Source organism: Stigmatopora argus, chromosome 3 (genome assembly GCF_051989625.1).
Source record: "Stigmatopora argus isolate UIUO_Sarg chromosome 3, RoL_Sarg_1.0, whole genome shotgun sequence".
NCBI lineage: Eukaryota > Metazoa > Chordata > Actinopteri > Syngnathiformes > Syngnathidae > Stigmatopora > Stigmatopora argus.
The window spans coordinates 6,062,455-6,083,100 of NC_135389.1; the positions used below are offsets into that span (position 1 = coordinate 6,062,455).

Below are 20,646 nucleotides of genomic sequence, written 5' to 3' on the forward strand. Positions count from 1 at the left end.
TTTAGCAATATCAGCTGATTAGTTTGAATATAAGAAAGCAAAAGAAATTCAATATAGAGTAAGAAAAATGCATTTTACCTTCCTGGCGATACGCTCTACCACTACCTTGGCCACTGGGGTAATCGCGCCACCTTCAGGGTCATAAAAGGGGCTATTAGGATGATCCAAACTTGTTAAGGGTCGAATCTTCTCTTGGGGTATCATGGGCTTATTTGGAGACTGAGAAGAAAAGGACAAAAACAGTTCCAATGAATTAAATTTTGTGGTGGACAAAAACAGAGAATGTTATTACATCAAGATTATGGATCTAGCACAGTGGTCCCCAACTACTGGTTCACAAGCTTCTTGGTCCCGGCCCGTCAGAGAAATACATATTAATGTTTTAAACTTCAAACACATGAGGCATGCACTCAAGTATGGAGATCAAGAGTCGATGGTGCGCTGCACCCCAGGGTAGCTAGATCACATAGACTCAAAACCAATCACAACGTCACAAACTAGCACTCTGGTTTCCTCCCACATTTCAAAGACATGGAGGGTAGAATGATTGAACAGTCAAAATTGGCCAAAAGTATGAGCGTGAGTGTGAATAGCTGTCCGTCTCCTCGTGCCCTGCAATTGGTTGGCCGCCAATTCAGGGTGTCCCTTGCCCCATGCTCAAAGTTGGCTGGGATAGGCTCTAGCTGTTCAATAAATGAATGCATTTTTGACAAGATATAATTTAATGTGTGCAAAAACTGGTGATAATGGCACTTTAAAGGGCAATAAAATTGTAACTAAATCACGTTACTTCATATGTGATACCACTATCCGTGCCGGCATCCCAGGGAATAAGATCTGTCACCAACCGCTGAACCCAACCACACTCCTTGGTACATAGGTCTTCTCCTGACAGGCCCACATTCCAGTCAGGACTGGGCCCGAGCATGGTAAGGAAAGACATTAAGTGGCGGGCCTGGTCGACAGAGAACTCAGCAGAGGGAGCTGCTCGCCTGATAAGAAAATGAAAGCATACAAGACAACAATGAATGTGGTTATTTTGCAATACGTTTAACCAAATTACTAAGTATTGTGTTTGAGTGGTGACCGAAACTCAGCTGGGCTCCAACTCACCCTCTATTTAATTGTTGAGATATTTACTATGGGAACTATTTCATCCTCAAGTGAATGTGACTACATTGCAACAGGATGACAGTGTTACTAATACAATCATTAGTTATATTTGAGATGCACAAATTGCCTTTTTTAAATTTGGGGAGTGATTAGCACATCAGCCCCACAGTTCTGAGGTCAAGGATTCAATTCCAGGTCTGGACCTTCCTGTGGGGAGTTTGCATATTCTCCCTGATCTCTTTGGCCCCTCCCACAGATGGCGAGCCCATTCAGGCTGCGCCTACCACCATGAATGCAGGCCTGGCCTCCAGGTGCTCGCCATTGTGCCCCACGTCCAGGTGTGGCTTCGGAGTCGTGCTCAGGTGACCGGTGTCAGGGCAAGGGAAAGCGTAGTTCATTTACGTAACTCGTCATAAGAGGTCTTCTGAGTCATTCTTTGTCTGGTCCCTCACCTTGGACCAGTTTGCCATGTGTGACCTTACCGGGGGCACAAGGCCCCAGATAACATAGCTCCTCGGATCATTGGGACACATAAACCCCACCACCACGATAAGGTGACGACTCATCCTGGGGACTTTGTACGTATGAACATGGAATTGAAATTATACACGTATTGGACGAATATTTCATATTTGCTGTGTCTGGATTTTATTTCATATTATTATTCATTTGCTTGCAACGAAGAATATGCTTTACTTTATCATGAAACGTACTTTGCTATATTTGCTTGCAATGAAGTAACTGCTTTGCTCCTGATAACCTTAGTTAGACTAAACAAAGAGTAGCCAAAACACCTTGGACTGCTTGGAGTGGACAAAACAAAGAGGATCCAGAACGGCTTGCAGTACTTCGAATCTGATCTTGGAACTGCACCTGCGTCCACCAAAGACTCCACAAGACTTCCAGACCTTCATCTGTTTTAACTCTTGACTATTGAGGTCTTACTTTGTCTTTCCACCCCCTCCGCCCTTAGAGTTGAGACGTAGATTGTAATCAGGGCCCTCGAATGTAATAAAACAACTGAAAATATGTTGGGAGGTTGTCTCAATGGCCGTTCTCCTTGCAAGTGAAAATTCCAGAAGACTGTCTTTTCCTCTTTATTTGTGCGTGCATTTGGAGAATGCCAATTGGTGAACCTTACACTATGCTAATACGTTCTTCTGTCTACCAGTGTCTTTCTATCAACTAGTTCATTCTTTTCCTCATATGTACCTGGTAACATAACTGTACATTAATCCCACATATCCCATATCACATGTGCCTTTACCCACTGGTGAAAGTGAAAAAATGCAATACTTACATGTTCAGGGGCTGCCATGCTGGCCATTGAGCTTTGGTTTTAATGACAGTCAGAACTTCATCACCCTAAACAAAAAGAACAAAAAAAAGAATCATTTTTTTCAGTGACGGAATTAAGTTCAAACTCTTTGCACAATCCACTGCCATAGAAGTTGAAACACATTTATTATCGTTTATTATAATAACATAATGTACAGTGTGCTTCACTATAATCACTCTAGTGATTAAACTTACAGAGGAAGACAAAGCAACCCAAAAGTAGAAATAATATTCAACAACAAACTACACAACATATAAGGTAATATTGCACATACAATTCACCCAGAGGTAGTAGAAAAGGTGGTTTACTACTAGTACTACTCTTTTGGCTTGTCCCGTGAGGGGTCGCCACAACAAATCAACTTTTTTCATTTGATTCATTGGTGATTGTGATCAGAATGGAATTATTCAATCAAACGAGACCGAAAACAATCCTGTGAGATAGCCACGCTTTAAAACTAAATTGTAGTCCAGTTAACACTAACATATGCATCTTGCCATGGGTCGGGTTTTGGTTCAGGCAAAGAAATACAAACTGCTTTTACCGAACATAATACACTTTTTAGCTAAAAATAAAAAAAATGAAAACTTCATTCAGTCATCCATATAGTGCGAAATGTGCAGGGTTTTTTTGCTATCTTTTTTTTATTAATATAGACATTTTACATCCCTGTCAAGGGGTTAAACATTCTTAAATTGTTCTTGTGTTTATTTCATGATCTGAGCCAGTCTCACAAAAAAGTTGGCTTGCACAAATGAGCTCTTGCTAAAGTTTGAATTTGTAATTTGTAAAGGTACACAAGGAACTTCTGCTGTTAGATGAAGCTTAATGCCAAAATGTTGCACGTTTGCTGTTGTGTTAACAATTTTTTACTGCTGTGAAAACAAATGTTACTGTTGTGAAAAGAAATACTGTTGTGAAAAGAAATACTGCTGTGTTAACAGAATTTTATTTTATATTACATTTTATTTTATGCATATAGAAAAGAAGCTCAGCCTTAAATGACCTTTACCTGTTTGAAAATACTCTAAGAATGCCATTTCAGATAGTCATTTATTCATTTTCTGTAATGCTTATCCTCACAAAGGGTCGCAGAGGGTGCTGGGGCTTATCCCAGGTGACTTCGGGCACCAGGTAGGGCACAACCTGAATTAGTGGCCAGCCAATCGCAGCACACAAGGACACAGACAACCATACCTAGGGGCAATTTAGAGTGTTCAAAAAGCCTACCCTGCATGCTTTTGAGATGTTGGAGCAAACCGGAGTACCCGGAGAAAAGGCAAACTCCACACCATCCGGGCCTGGGATCAAACCATTGACCTTTGAACTGTGAGGCCCACGCGCTAGCCACTCTTTCACCGGACCGCCCATTTCTTAAAGCTTTGTTTTAAATGAATGACCAAACACGCAAATATTTATGCATTATATTTCATCAATATTGTAACATAGTTATGAATGGAGTTGCTACTTAACTGAATCATATAGTAATCTTTAAAAATTGTGATTTGGACCAAATTTCAACACATTTTTTTAGAGCCTCAAGGGTGTTGAATCTTTTTAATGCACATTATTACCAACCCAAGCACTTTTCCTGTTGTAGCTCGCAGAATGCTGGAGCATATCACAGCTGACCTCGGGCAAAATGCAGGTAGCTACACCCTGAACTGGTTGCTAGAGAGTAACAGGGCGCATAAAGAAATTAAAAACATTCACACACACACATTTGGAGTAATTGGGAAATGAACCCACTTTGGCTGCATCAAAGTCACGTTAACATATAACTACGTATTCAGTGATTACCCTGAAATAATTAATTCATTCATTCATTTATTCATTTTCAAAACCGCTGAACCACACAAAGGTTGCAGGGGGGTGCTGGAGGCTATCCCGGCTGACTTCACATCTGAATTGGTGGCAGGCGAATCGCAGGACATGAGGAGATGGACAACCATTTCCGATCACACTCATACCTTAGGGCAATATAGAGTGTTCAACCATCCTACCATGCATGTTTTTGGAATGTGGGAGAAAACCCATTGCAAGTCCAGGGAGAACATGCAAACTCCACACAGGAGGACTAACCCAGGCCCCCAGAACTGTGAGGGTGATGTGCTAACCATTCAGTCACAACGCCACAATTATTATTTTGGTCAATTTTTTTTGTCATTGACCTTGAACGTAGTGCAGTAGTGTGTGTTTTATTCGGGCTGCCAAACATTAATGCGTTAGTCATGTTATTTTGAAAACAATGTTTTCACATTAACTGTATGGCCCCCCAAAAACATGGAACATTGAAACTTGTGTGAGCTTGTCTTTGATGAGTGCTCTCTGCTGGGTGGAGAGAAAAAAAACAAGATCTTGTATGTTTGCTATAAACATTAAGTGTACTCATGCAGAAGTCGTCTGTTATGGATCATATGATTATATTGTTTGTTACGTAGTTTCATGTTGTAAATATGGGGTCGCTGAGTTTTTTTTTAAGCAGAGTACATATTTATTTAAAGTTAACAAGTCAGTTTCTATATCACAGATAGCTCGAGTTTGATGGACTGCCAGTGCACTGAAGTGAGTGGATTGCATTTGGCAGGCAATCCAACAAGTACCAAATGGTGCCCAATAAACCATGAGACATTTGCTTTTGCAGTCTTTGAAAATGCTGAAAGCCACTTCTTTATTTTGATACCTCTTCATTATTAGAATTGTTCATCATTCAATTTGCCTCATCTTAAATGTACTGACTGTTTTATGAGAGAAGGCTCGATCACAAATCTAAGTAAATAAACTAATCCCTCGTTTTTCGAGAATAATGTAGACCAGACCGTGATAATCGAAAAACCGGGAATTGGGATAACCGGTGACCGGACGATTCGCCGAAAGACGTTTCGCCGACGGACGTTTGGCCGACGGACAGTTTGCGGAACGGACGTTTCACCGAAACGGGATTCTCGCGCTCGCCCCGCCCCCGGATCGTGTGTGTACATGTTTTTCAACCTCGGCCCACGGGCCATATACGGCCCGTTACAGATAACATTCAATTAGGAATAACAAGGGCTGTACTGCCCCCCACTGGACATATTTCTAAATACAAGTACATACTACAATGTGCCGCCAATGTTTTATATTTTTTATTCAATATTTTTATATATGTACACATACACACTCTTTTGCTTGGAGCTACGTGCCTGACACTGAGAAAAAACAACACTAGAAGACTTATGTGAAATTCTAAGTGCCTTGGACAGACTAGAAGGCTTAGAGAACAACACCTGAAAATGCAATGGAACACACTTACTTCTAGTGATGTGTGCCAATAAGAACAATATTTTAATTTTAAATAATTTCCCATTATTTTAGGAAATATATATTCAAAATGATTTGCTGAGAACCTTAATTCAAAGATTAATCTCAACGTTTTCTATGCTGGTGTAAGTTTTCTGGAGTATGATTCCTGGATTTACAATTTCATTACAGTACTTACTGTTATAACTACTTTTTTTCTTCTGTCACGTACTGTTCTGCGTGTGTTTGGCCGTGAATAAATGCCCTTGTTTTTCCTAAATGAATGTTATCTGTAACGGGCCGTATATGGCCCGAAGGCCGAGGTTGAAAAACTTGTACACACACGATCCGGGGGCGGGGCGAGCGCGCGAATCCCGATTCGGCGAAACGTCCGTTCCGCGAACTGTCCGTCGACCAAACGTCCGTCGGCGAAACGTCTTTCGGCGAATCGTCCGAGCACCAGGATAACCCCTGATATTACTACACACCATACTACATTTTTGTTTTTGCGCATATACAGAAATTCAAGTACACCAGTACAATTATCAAGAAGTCTTTTTATTAAATATCAGAGTTACAGGCATATGAAAAGACTGTAATGTATCAATATGTAAATATAACCTATACATTTAAAAAAATACTTTTAAGTACTGTACTCACAGTGAAAACAGTTTCTATCCGCTTGATTTAAATAATAAAAAAACAGGTTATTGGCGCTTTAGTGCAAGTCCTCTTTGTCAGATTTGAGAAGCATGTTTCTTGTACAAATATTGCTGTTGTTGTTGTCTTGACACTGTTAAGACGATTGCCAAATTCAATGGTTCTGACCATGCTATCATCAGTCTCCTTCTGAGTGGCCCCATTCAGTGTGTTGACGTCCTAGTCGCAGACCTGGGGAATCTGGTCCTCGAGGGCCGCTGTGGGTGCAGGTTTTTGTTCCAACCAATCCAACACAGACAGTTTAACCAATTACATTTCTGCTGAAACAAGAAGCACCTGACAGCAATCCACTGATTGTATATCTAACATTCCAGATTGGTGGAAAGGTTTCCTCTTATGAGTTGGAACGAAAATCTGCAGTCACTGCGGCCCTTTGTGGAATTAATTTCCCAGCCCTGTCCTATTGTCATACCTGCATCACGGTCGTATCTACGGCGTAAATCCATCATAATTCTGGTTCATTTGTTTATTCCTTCGAATTGGAGGCGAGTTCCAGCGTGAATTTTGACATTTTATGAACAATTTTTATTTGCATACGTAATATTAAAAAAACGTGATGTACTGAAGCTGCGAAGTGGTGAAGGATGACAGTAGTTGTTCCTGATCACTGATTGGCGATTGGCTGGCCACCAATTCAGGGCGTCCCCTGCCTGGGGCCCGTAGTTAGCTGGGATAGGCTCCAGCAACCCTGACCACAACCCTTGTGAGGATAAGCGGTTCAGAAAATGAATGAATGAACATTCACTGAAGCAGGATTTTTATACATGCAGAGTAACTGGAATTTAACTCTAAATGAAACCCACTCATTGGCTAGGATAGTCACCCCACGACCCTAACACGGATAAGCAGTGTTGGAAATGAATAATAAAAAAAAGAATATATATCCTTAATTGGTGATTAGTTATCATACCTTTTTCTAGCTTGAGTTTCAGTTAGAATTGAGAAACTATCTTCTTGGTGCAGAAGCCAGTCAGATCAATGGCGTTGGTATATTTTAATGGTGGAACTCTTTGAAAAACTTTGAGCTGTTTCCTTTGAGGCCCAGGGTAATTATCTTGTCACAGACCTTTCTCGGTGTGCTGAGCATGGGGGAATGATGGACACAAACTATAACTAGCTTCTGAGTACTTAATGAAGAGGGATGGATACATGCATCAATAAGTTCACATGATATAAATGCCACCACAAAAATCAGAATGGAGGTTCTTGATTAAAAGGACTTTTCCAGAAACAGCAGGGCTAAAAAATGGTATGGTGCACCCTCCATCAATAAAAAAACCACCCCATCGTTTGGAGAAAAAAAATATCATCCACACCCATCTTTATAAGTGCAGTTTTACCCATATTTAATGAACGTGCGAGACCCTTAACATTATTTAACCTGCTGTACAGCTTCAGTTCTGAGTGATGCGTGTCACCCCATAATAAAGTGGCTAATGTCTTGTGAGGAAGCAACAGGAGTGAATAGTTTCTCCTGGGTTTGAGTCCCTTTATTGACACCTGACTTTATTTTAAAAGAAGTTTTTAAAAGAAGAAAAATAAAATAAGCCATTGATGTTTTGGTTCTCAAATTCTATGAGAATCAGGTTATTTTATAACGCAGCTTTATTCTGCGCTCATCATGCAAGTAACGCCTCAACATTCAACCGTCACAATTTAGTTGCAAACCTTTATTTAAAACTTTGACATTTAAACATTGTACAGAATCTGCAGAAACAGCTAATATGATGTTGGAGATTTGAAGGGAGGCTATCCCTCGGATGTGGAATAGTAATGATAATAGAACTGTTCTTTACATTGACCTTTTTCTATGTTCTCGATTGCAGTTCACGAAAAAAAAAGAGAGAAGCACCTGGACTAGAAGTGCCAGCAAAACCTATAAGCGCATTTTCTCTGAGCTGAAACAAAGGTTGCATATATTATTTGTGAAAAAAAAAATGCTGCCTTAGACGTTTGACTAACCACTCGGTCGCCAGGCCGTCCATATCAAAACAAAAAAAATATTTCTCTCCCCCATTTTCAAACTTTTTTGAAAAAGCTCAAAGGAGCCAGTAGGGCAGCGCTAAAGAGGCGCAAGAGCCTCCAGAACCTATGTTTGCCGACCCCCGCTCTAACCAATTAAAGTGAATTGTGAGACAGAACTGTCAAAAGTGCTGTTAAATGCCCAAGAAAGGATTTGATGGTTTTTACTGGAGTGTGTGGAAAGAAGAGTATGTTTGGATGTTCTGATGCCATCACTTCAGATATTCCCTATAGATACAGAGTACACATTCCCACAAAACGAATACGCTAGCAATAGATAATTCTCTCTGGTTGTCTCATCATAAAGCTAGTAACACACATGCACATGCAAACCCATGGACACACCAACACGTGCACATACAAACAGCCAAGACCAGGCGTGGTGAAGTCTGGTCCTCGAGAGCCCCTATCCAGTCTGTTTTCCATATCTCCTTTCTTTACCACACCTGAATCAAATGATCAACTCATCAGAAAGCTGTTCAGAAGCTTCATACCGATCCCAATTATTTGATTCAGGCGTGTTGGTGGAGGGAGACATGGAAAACAGACTGGACAGGGGCTCTCGAGGACCGAACTTGGCCACCCCTGGCCTAGAACAAGGGTGAGAAAACCGGTCCTTGAGGGCCGCTGTGAGTGCAGGTTTTTGTTCCAACCGATCCAGCACAGACACTTTTACCAATGAGATTTCTGCAGAAAACAAGAAGCACCTGACTGCAATCAACTAATTGCACTTATAGGACACCAGATTGGTGAAAAGGATTCCTCTTTATGGCTTGGAACGAAAACCAGCAGCTACTATGGCACTTTGTAGAATACTTTGCCCACACCTGGCCTAGACTAAAAAGTTTGTAATTTCCCACTGACTCTTTCTCACTTAGGTGAATGACATTAAATACAAATATAGCACATCTGACAGCGGCTTTCAGAGTAACCTGCCTGATGACCAGCTCAAGAAACACTGTCACTTCAATGCCAATGGCAGCATTTTTATTGAAGCAAACCAGTGATGGATATCCATAACTACGTTATTATTGAGGCACATGTCTCAATCATCATACACACAGCTCCATAACGTCCTGAATAATTCACCATGTGGACACTTAAAGTGTAATCACTTTTAAGTCAGATCAAATGCTCACATGTTGGTGTGGGTGTGTTCCTTTCCAATCCTAATTCAGCCCAGCTGTGGTCGCCTCGACTGTTGGCTCCTGCTTTATAATCATTTGACAATTCCAACACCACAACGGAGGTTAAAACAAAAAACGAGAAAAAAAACCACCGTTTGTCAGGAAGCTTGCCATCAAGATTCATGACTGTATACTTTTTTTATTTTAATAGGTTATAAGTAAAGTTTTTTTATTACTATTAAAATGAATTAACCAAATGAACAGTAATTGATCAAATTAATCAAAATGTTTTAGGAATAATCGCTTAATCACCTCCAAACAGTTTTCAGAACTTTAGAACTTTCCAAATCTTTTAAATTTTAAATGACTCTTAAAATGAATAAACTCTCTTTAATTTAGTCTTTGAGGAAATCAGACTGATTATGTTTACTGTTTGATCAAAACAAGATATTTGCTTTTACTTTGGATAATGATGATCAGAAAGACACGTCTTCCAAACGTGAAACCCACCTTCTGCCGAATCTCTTCTTCCATTTTGATGGGGGAGCCAAATTCAGCAACTTGGCGGACTCCCTCGCTGGCATAACCTCCATACTCCCAAAGCACATAGCCTCTTGAGTGGGATGCACCAATCAGTGCAGACCAGTGGTTGGCCCGTCCTGTTGGATAGAAACATAACACATTCTGAGTAAAAACACCATGCTGTCAGTAATTTGTGCTTTACAACATTTAAGGAAGAGCTGTGGTAAATAGTTAAAATTTATTTCGTTTTTCACGAAAGGCAGCAATAGCTTATTCTCTTGTGTGAATGCCAATAGGTACTGTAAAAGCCAGTGGCGGTCGGTGCATTTTCTCGTAGCGCCTTCAACGTATCAATCCAACCCTCAAAAACTATTTTATGGTAATAAAACCTCTACTGCAGCTAGAGCTGCGACACATAAAAAATAATCAATAAATCAATGCACAAAAATGGGGTAAAATCCAATTCCTAGCAGCATTTCATGATTAAATACAAATACTGGAGCTTTTCACACATTAAAACCAGGCCAGGGGGGCGATTTTCCCGGGAAAAGACAGCGATAAACGTCAATGGCGTACGGGCAAACATTGCCCGAAAATGGGGTAAAATCCTGCCGAAAACAGCATTTATTGATTAAATACAAATACTGGAGCTTTTTAGACATCAGAACCGGGCCTGGAGTATAATTTCCCCGGTAAAAAGACAGTGATGAATGTTGATACGTCCATACGTGAAATGACAAAAAATGCACTAAAATCAGGTCAAATCCACTTCCTAGCAGCATTTATTGACTGAATACAAATACTGGAGCTTTTGAGACATTACAACCAGGCCAGGGGGTGATTTCCTCGGGAAAAGACAGCGATGGACGTTAATGGTGAAATGGCAAAAATTAAACTGGGATAAAATCCACATCCTAGCAGCATTTAGTGATTAAATACAAACACTGGAGCTTAAATACAAACACTGGAGCTTTTCAGATATGAGAACTGGGCCCACAATTGAAATATTATTTAGGAATATAGCCATATTTTACTCACCAAAAATCCTTTTTAACTGTACACAATATCCATCCTCCTTTCTTTCTTCCTTCTTTCCTATCGCCATCAAAGCTAATGATGAAAGTCGAGCCTGTCCTGTCATATTTCTGGCATAGTCCGTTTTGAAAATGGCTTTAAATCAAAACAACAATATACTATTTGCTTGTGGAGCTAAGTTAGCACACTGAAAGTGCCGCACACACCATTTTCCCGGCTGTAACAGGCTTGCTAGCTTCGGAGTTGACCGCCCTTTCTTAAAGATGTCCATTTTTTTCTGGAAAAGTCCGTCTGGAAAATAGCTTTGTGAGAGAAATCTGCAACAGAATCCATTTGTTTTTGCCACTGTTGGCCATTGTGGGTGGAGTTTGCGAGCTCTGGCTGCTTTGGCCCGCCTACTAGCCAATCATAGTTGCTGAAAGCAATGACATGTCCCAGCCAGCAAAATGCCAACGCCTATGAAAAATCATTGTGGGGTTGCCAATTCGAAATCTGATTGGTTAAAAGCAACAGTCTTGTTTAATGCAGCAGACCCCGCAGAACTGATTTTGAAGGCTTTGAGGCAGATCTGATCTGGCAAAAAATAATGGCTGAAATGTGATTGGTTAAATGCTTCAATGTGAAAACACATCTGGAAGCAGTGCAACCAGGGGGGAAAGCAATGAAAGGAAGCTAACAGACCATTTGGAATAATAAGTATTGATGGACAAAATATAATATGATTCAGATATTTCTTAGGCCAGCAGAGAAGGCCTTGAAGGCCCTGACGGCCCGCCACTGGTAAAAGCACAGCTTTACACTTGCGGTCGAACAGTACAGATCTCATTAGCTGCTTCGGTGTGATGCTTAATTTTTCATCAAACCGATTTAACTGATTGATGAATAGCAAAGGAACTGGCTAATATGCCAAATAAATTTGATTGCATTGTGAATTTAGATGGCAGCAGTGACACGAAGAGATTCATCTCACATTAAATTAAGGTCTTTACATCTTGTCTTTGGTCAGAGGAAGAGATATATATGAATGTTGAATTTTAATACCATTTGGTGAGATATTAAGTCACATCTAATGCATTCATGACAGTGTGCTTGGTATTTAAACTCACTGGGATAGTCTTTAGGGTGCACCTTTTCTGACCAGTTGCCATAAAAGGTGAGTCTGTATTTCGCTGTCCCACAGGCGCAACACTCTAAAGCAGGATCTGCTGTTGCAATTCCTAATGCAGAGTCTGCAATAAATAAAGCAAAGAAAAACAAAAATCAACAAAACACAAAAGAGAGCTATTTGGTGTTGTAGGGCCATATAGGCTTTTGGCAATGATATGTTTCTGAATGACAAATTATACCCAAAGTTTTTGCTAGATAAGTAGGTAAAAAGATAATAAAAACGAGAGGGTTAAGTCGGGTTTGCTTAAAACATACTGATATTCAACATTATAACAATAATAATTGATTATTTTTTAAACAAGACATTACAAGAAGATTTTACAAGTCAGAAAAGCTATTTGTCACCTTGGAAACAGCCTTTTCACCATACAGTGGATGAAAGAGTTCAAAACATAATTTCACACAAAAATAGACTTACCCAAACAGGCAATATTTGATTCAGAGCATTATGGAGGCTAAACTGGAGCTCAGTGGTACAACACAAAATACTATTTTAATATAGGCTCCAAAGAGATGTCCACACAGCTTTCTCCTTTGTCTCTTTTGGTGTATATTCATTTTAATATAATTGTGAAAATGCAGTTTTCCCATTAAATGAACTGAGACATGCTAAAGCTCAGCCCCAAGTTCAGTGGTCAAAAGATATCATCAGAAAATAACGATGGAGAGGGCGGTTGTAAATTACCTTTCTCACAGGGCGGTTGTAAATTACCTTTCTCACAGAGCCGAATGGTAAGAGAGCCCTCATCTTGGAAATATATTATTTTCTTCTGCACAATGCTTGCTCTGCAGAAAGATAGATGTACAGGAAAAGTCAGATGGATTTAAAGGCAAACTAATCATTTTGTGTTAAATATAATTTTTTAAGTGTCATATTAAAACAAAGAAAGTCTAATGCTGATTATTATTAATAATATTCAAATTTATTTTGATGACACGCCATCAAATAGCATTTCATTTAACCCGGTTGATGACTGCTGTGGTAAAGGACAAATGGAAAGAATAGTTATTTATATTTGGCAAGACTGTGATACATTGTGATAATGAAATTCCAAATAGTAAGCGGGTGCTGTGTAATACAAACAACAGGAACAAAACTAATTAACAAAAGATTCCTTGAGTTGCGAAAATAATTTGATAGCATTTTGGCTGGTGTGTTATGCATGAAAATTCAAGGCACCAATCCATGAGGTAACATGATAGGACTTCAGAACTCATTATCATGCACATTCCTGCGAGCACAAATCACTGTGCGAGAAAAAAAAGTAAAAGAAGAGCCAATGCCACAACTTTAATTGCAACAATTTTATCCAGACATCTGCTGCACAGAATATTGTATTCGCATTTCCCTTGAAAACAATTTCACCCCAATACTACATATATCATAAACATGCCATGAGCCCTGGATGGGGTGTCCTCTGTTCTTTTTGTGCATTCCAAATTCTCTAGGTAACTTTAGATGCACTTGCTTTTGGTGTTATGGTGCTATAAAGATGCAATGTTTTAAAATTCTCAGCATCATTCTGTATTTAATTACATTCTAACTTGGCTAACTGGTCAATTTGTGCATGATTTTGCCTGAATATGATGACTGAGGATTAGATATGTAGGATTCAAGTATTGTAGCATGATCAGCCCATTATTTGAATGACTTACTGAATGAAAAATAACTCGAGCTTAAAAAATTTGCACTCACTGAATGTGCTGAGTTCTAAAAACACAAATGATGAGGGTTTTGCATCTTAAAGTCTCACTGTCACCTCGGGGGGTACTTTACTAAATTTGATAGATTGGACTTCACTGATTGACAACCCACAGTCATTTTCTCCATAAAATAACCGAAGAAGAAAAAAGCTAAACTGTTTTAATCCTTCGAAACTGAAAGAAGTGGTCCAAACATTTCAGTGCAGACTGATTTGATAAAATGAACCGAAACAACAAGGCTTTGTTGGCCCCTGCAAAAAATTACCAGTAAAAAATTCCGGATTTAAAATTTTTAGATGATAAATTATTAGTTTTTCAACCAGCATGCTAGTAGAGTCGAGAGGCTTGAATGCAAGATATTTACTGTTCAGTAGGGACCCGAGATCCGATCTTATTGAAGCCCAAGATGCTTCCATATTGAGCCCTCTCTCTCTTTTTCTTTGTCTTTCTCGGTCTCTTTCTGTCTCACTCACTTGGGGTGTGTTATGGTGATTATGTCTCCAGTTTGAACTTGTATGTTAAAATCTTCTTGGAATCATGTTCTTCAGGACGTACATCCTTCTCTGACCCACTTTCAATTTCGTATCTCGACTCGTCCCACGATAATGCCAACGGGTCTTATATACTTATTTTTTCATTGAGTCGTCTGTCCTGTTCCAAAATACTTACCTTCAACCACACCATCAGTGTCATCTATGCAGGGGGAAACAGTTAAAAATATTTTTAATGCACAATTTCAATCGTTTTTGATGTGTTGAACTTTTTTTGGAGTACTTAGTCTTGAACTTTTTTTTTAATACTGTGACACAAATATAGAATTATTTGAATGCTCTTTGACATGATTCTATCATTAGATTAGTGTGGGGGGGAAAACGGGACTTTAAGGTTTGTATGTCATACAAACAATGAAACACTGGTTTGAGAATACATTTTCATTGAGAGAGTAGTATAAAAGAAAAATAAAGTGGGGGCTGTTTGATTATAATTTTTGTCAGTGCATATTCCATTTAAATTGGTCTTTACTTATTCTCAAATCCAATAAGTGTTATCCACAGTTGAATGTGATTAAATTGCTACATTATTAACTGGATTAATATACACATCTATCGAGCACCTACCTATCAGGTATCAGACAGATGTATAACAGTGTATTCTAACTCACAGTTCATTCAATTTTAGAATGAAGGAATTTTATATAGAGTTCGGCGAATATTTGCAATGGTCTAATATTGTGTCCATATGTTGGTAACAGGCTAATAGGTGTCTGCATTTCCTCATGTAGAGACATAAAATGATGTTATTAAAGTGAGCAAAAACACATTGATGGGACACTAGGGAGGAACTAGAGACATGATATTGAAGTTATTGTTTATATTGCTTGTATAAATCTAACCGAACAAATAGCGCAATCGGGTTGACCGCTAAGGCGCCTGCTCGCACCAAAAGTCAGGCGAGTGAACCGCTACACCACGAGGCTTCTTCAGTCTTGTCATCAGTATTCTAATGCTGTTGCTGCAAGAACTACACGTAGGATCAACAAACCATCAGCTCGCCGGGTGGCAGCACATCAAACTGTGAGCTGCTCTTTGACAGTGTGGTCTTAAATGCAGACAGAGACATGGCCTATGTTTTGACCATAACCTCCTGACTAACAGTAGTTCAAATTTGTCCTCTGTAGAGGACATTTGTAAACCTAAATATCTTCCACCCAGTGCATCCAATCGCATTAACTCCTTTTGAGCTCTATAGAAAACATTCAGAGATTTCCAATGATACCAAATCTATTTTGCAGTATTCCAATTACTTCACATAGATTGGGGAATTTCAAAATAAATGTGATTGTACAACATTTATATTCCTGGTAGTCAGGAGGATTTAGGGAAAAACTGAGATGGAAATCTTTATGGTTTGAAACTCATTGATTTAAATTCCCTCTTTATTTTTTTAAGTTAATTTCTCTTGTGTTTCTGTTGGAATTATTGTAAATAAGTTATCCTGATTGTACTGATTACATAACATGTTTTTCGAGTGTCACGATTATTGTGGAGTATGAAATGTATTCTTATGCTTTTTATTAGTCAATAGGTTTATTTAGTGTAGTCTCTAGGATAGAATTTTGCATGGGCTAGCGGAAATTTCCGTCCGTGACACCTATGAGTTGGGGGCGCGTCATCTACCATGACACACCCATTTCTTTGTTCACAGTTTCCCGCCTAAAGTTTGTACCTATGTCACATGACCTTTGTCAATAAAACTAGTCGACCTGTTGGGGGGAGGCGGGGAGTTCAAACTAGTCAGGCTGGAGGATAGATGTGCTCCTGCCGCTGGCTGCTCTGACCCCCTCCTTCAGCTGAAGCTAGATAAAACTCATCATGGCCGACTCTGTGTGCTTCCTCTAATTCGAAGTTATTGAATGTTTATCGATTAGATCCAACATTTTCTGGTGCCGAAACCCGGGAGATTCATTTCTGAATTTCTGACGTCAGCTACTCTTACTTTGAAAGAGAGGGCATTTCGGTCGATCGCGGCCCGTTTGAAGAACAAACCCCCCATCGAAAAGGAGGAGGCACAAGAGACGGTAAGCGGCTGTTTAAAATTAATATTTAGGACAAGGCTGGTGGGAATCCCGTTTTTCCAATCGTGGAAAAAGTCGAAGAAAAACGCCTCATAAATCGGGGATAAATGCATATCGTTGGGGAGTATGTATGTAAAAAAAAAGAAGGTAATACACAAGGTATGCGGCGGACGTACACTTCGGCCATAAGTTACGTTCGTAAGGCAAGCTGGTGACGCGGCTTTAACCTAGGGGGTGAAATAGTCCCTCGGTAAAGGATTTCTGGAGATTGTCAAAAATAAAGCTTCCAAAAATACTGCACCCGATGAGTAAGAAAGCGCTAGCGCTAGATTAAAAAGTATAGTACTACTATTATATAAACCAGAAGCGTTTGTTAAGAACCGGAAGTAGGCCGTGACGCGCTTTATGTCGCGCTCGGTACGCGCTTGGTATGCGCTCATGAATCGAGAGGATTGAAGAGAATAACGGTTAAAAAGACGGCGTAGACGGATAAATAGGATAATAAAAGATAAGTATTAAAGAGATAATAAATTAGATGCGACGTCCCAAGAGAATCGCCGTAAAATATCGCCTTAAATGTATTAATAGCGTAACATGTGACCATTGTTTAAAAAAAAAACGTTCAAACAAAGGGACGTGAAGTAAGAAGATGTGAAATTCATGCTGAGAGATTTTCCTGATCATTGAAGAATGAAACAAAAACATGGTTAACATGCTTGTGAAGATTCTGGACAGAAAGGATGAGGAGCTGCTTTAGCTGGTGTTTTTCCTCAAGAAACTTTCTATCTTCATGGAGAACAAGAATGATATGTTTTTCACAAGTTCATGTACTAGTCACACATTTCAAAATTGGGGCCCTCCCTATGAACATCATTGAACATGAGCTCAAGAGGTACAACCTTTGGCAAGATGAGCTAAGAGGAAGGCCTATGAGGAATTCTCAGAGAAGAAGGAACATGAGAATTCCCTTAAAAAGTCTGCCTGCTTTTGAATCTTGCTGAAGACACACAGAACAAAGGAAGAAAATGGCCGAAAAATGTGGAGCAGGCAAGAAGCCCACTTTACGGCCAGCCCCCCTTCACAGCTTTTCACACCCCTCACCCGCCAAACCACGCACACCCGGTGCAAACAAAAAGAGGGGGGTCCGATTGTCTCCCCACAGAGGGGGAGATAGAGAGAGAGAGAGAGAGAGAGAGAGAGAGAGAGACAGAGAGATGACAGAGAGATGACAGAGAGATGACAGAGAGATGAGTGTTGTAATATATTAGTGACAAATTATGGGTCCTTTATTAAACACTGAAATTTATATTAGGAAATGCATAGTGAAAGGTTATTTTCCCTAAATTTTAATTGAGGTAACAGTGAGCACAGAAAATGGCTCTTATTTTAAATAAAACCGCCTTCTTAGAGCGGATAGGAATTCAGCCAGAGCTTTAGCTATTGGTTTTAGCAATATGAGTGATTTGCGATTTAGACTTAAGTATTAAGAATCATCCCAATTATTAATGATATCAAACATGAAGACAATGCAGAAATGGCATTGATCCAAATTATTAGGTAAATTATACCTGGCAAGTTTAGATAAAATAATTAATTTAGGATAGGCATGATTTCCCTGAGATGGATTAAAGTATCATACATATTCAGTGCACGGGATATGTATCTTGTTTTGCCCATCAGCAGATGGAATATGCTTTGGCGTGGGTCATATTAATGACTATTAGAATATTAATGATATACGGATTGCATAAGCATCAAACAGTTGATGTCAACCAAATGACGTTAACCTATTTCTTTTGAGAATGATTAGGCTGATAAGACAGCAAAATGGAGGTAAGCTGCCAAGAAGCCCCAGACTGGGGATGGCGCTCTTCACCAGTGATGAAAAAAAAATATATATATGCAGACCACTGATGTCTGAATATGAGTGTGAGCATGAATGGTTGTTTGTTTGTCTTTTTGTGTTTTTGATTGGCCGACCACCGAGATATGATCAATCGGTTAGGTATCAAGGTGGAAAATGATTTAGCAAATTGGAATCGATTTCGGAATTCGCCAATAAGCCCGTTCCAGGGATGGCAACGACAAATTATGGAAAAATATTTCGTCCAAGGAATTTTTTAATGAAAAAAGCAGCAGTACTCCAAATGTGAAAATTGAAGTGGAGAAACCAATCTGCAATGTGAAATTTGGGAGCACTGGGAAAAACAAAAAAACAAAGACAGTGCATGATATGAAATTCCAAAGTATTATAGTGATAATGGCATCCAAATTGTGTTAACAGAATAATTGACTGAATTGACAAAAGTTTCCATATTTCGTTATGAAATCAATGCGCCTACATAACGAGGTCAACCGGACAACAAAATATGGAAATCCAATTTAGTGGAATGTACCAAACGCCATTGTTAGAATTATTATGGAATATTCTATATGTGTTGTAAGCATTTTTCAATAAGTAGTAAGGCTATAAATCAAGTCATGGGAAGATGGACTTTTTCCTGCACAGTCTACTCCTCAAGGGCAAAGAAAAAGAGGTCACGGCGTTACGGACACTTCTACCAAATGTTATGACGAGACTCCACCAGCAGATTTGAAAATACGGCTTTGCTTACAGTATAATACTGCTTTGTTTACCTTGAAAGCATTCCTCACACTGTTGTTTTTCTAACCAGCGAGAGTGTTATTGTACTGATTACATAACCATGTTTTTCGAATGTCGCGATTAAATACAATGATTCAGTTACTGCAATTCAGAATGCACTGGGGGCTAAGACGACGCCACACGGCATTTTCCTTGCAAGTTGTAAGCAGAGTTTGTTGAAAGATGTTTTTCCTTTTTTAATTAAATATTACTAATAATGATTTAAAAGGTTTGAATCATTATTCCAACATTTGGTCCTTCGAGTAGCCGGGGTCAACAAACCGATAGGGAATCCAGACGCTGCAGTTTAATATCTGGAGTGACCGTGCACGGCGAGAATCCCTTTTCCAGGCTGGACTATTTCTCAGCAGCGCCTGTTTTCTAATCGGTTGACGACTATCCTCTGGGTGAGCATCTTTCGACATTTCTGCCGAGTCCGCGTGTGATGGCTGCATATTGTTGACGGGATCCAAAATGCGCGAAGGGCATCACACGCGAAGGCCTTATTTTGAGAAGTAAGGCTCGCATCCTGGGGATAGCGATTTTAAAACCCTGCGAATACTAGTCACTAGCAGGTGGACACGTTGTGTTCTATAAACGTCGACGGTGGTTGGTTGTGTGTGTAGTTGTTAAAAAAAAAAACCTGAAAAGATACACACAAATCCACTCAAAAAATGGGTGGTGCAAACAGTAAAGCGGCTATTGACGACGATCCAAAGATGCGTCTGCCGTGTAAGATTGGATTGTTGAAAATCAAAGCGCTACAAGGGTTAAACACCTAAACTTATGGATAAATAAATATGGACTTGCTGGCCAGCTTAATATGCATAAGATATTGATACTGCAGGATAAAATACGTGCTAAGCATGGGGGAAATCTTAACAAAATGGAGCAGGAGGGATATAATGATACCTATTATTGGTTTATGATACATGGGTTAAATCAGTCGATAACGGTGGGACTGGAAACACAGAGGCTGTGTTATTCCACAGAAAAGAGGACGGCTAGCCCGGTGGGGAAGAAGTGTGTTGTTGTTGTTAAAAAGGAGGGCCCCCTCCGACAAATATGACCAGGTCGGGAGGGCCCGTGGGGGACATGGGGAGAAAACGCTATCTCCCCAGCCTGGGGCGCCGCCAATGAGTGATGTGTTTATTGAACAATATCCCATGATCGAAGTTGCTAATACTAATGTGGGCAAGGAGCAGGCTCCTACTAAATTTGGATGTTCGAATCCAAAAGCTAATGGTGGCCCGTTGTGTCATGACGGTCGTAATTTGAATTTGAGAGTGCATGAACTGATTGATCGGGTTACGGGGAAGTTTAAAACAAAAGTTAATTATACCGTGATCAGCAGAGCTAAGCAGAGGGATGGTGAGCCTTTTGCAGAATATCAAATCAG

General features: G+C 39.7%; 1 protein-coding gene across 2 annotated transcripts in view; it reads right to left on the reverse strand.

Annotated features, from left to right (window-relative positions):
- The window catches only part of spon1b (spondin 1b), a 65,962-nt gene that overhangs the window by 10,180 nt on the left and 35,136 nt on the right, over window positions 1–20,646 (reverse strand). For both annotated transcript variants that reach the window (XM_077595958.1, XM_077595957.1), the window contains exons 4-9: window positions 13,037–13,110; window positions 12,264–12,386; window positions 10,111–10,259; window positions 2,414–2,478; window positions 791–992; window positions 79–219 (exon numbers count right to left, since the gene is read on the reverse strand). In XM_077595958.1, coding sequence (XP_077452084.1) covers window positions 79–219; window positions 791–992; window positions 2,414–2,478; window positions 10,111–10,259; window positions 12,264–12,386; window positions 13,037–13,110 — 754 coding nt within the window. The remainder of the gene's footprint in view (window positions 1–78; window positions 220–790; window positions 993–2,413; window positions 2,479–10,110; window positions 10,260–12,263; window positions 12,387–13,036; window positions 13,111–20,646) is intronic.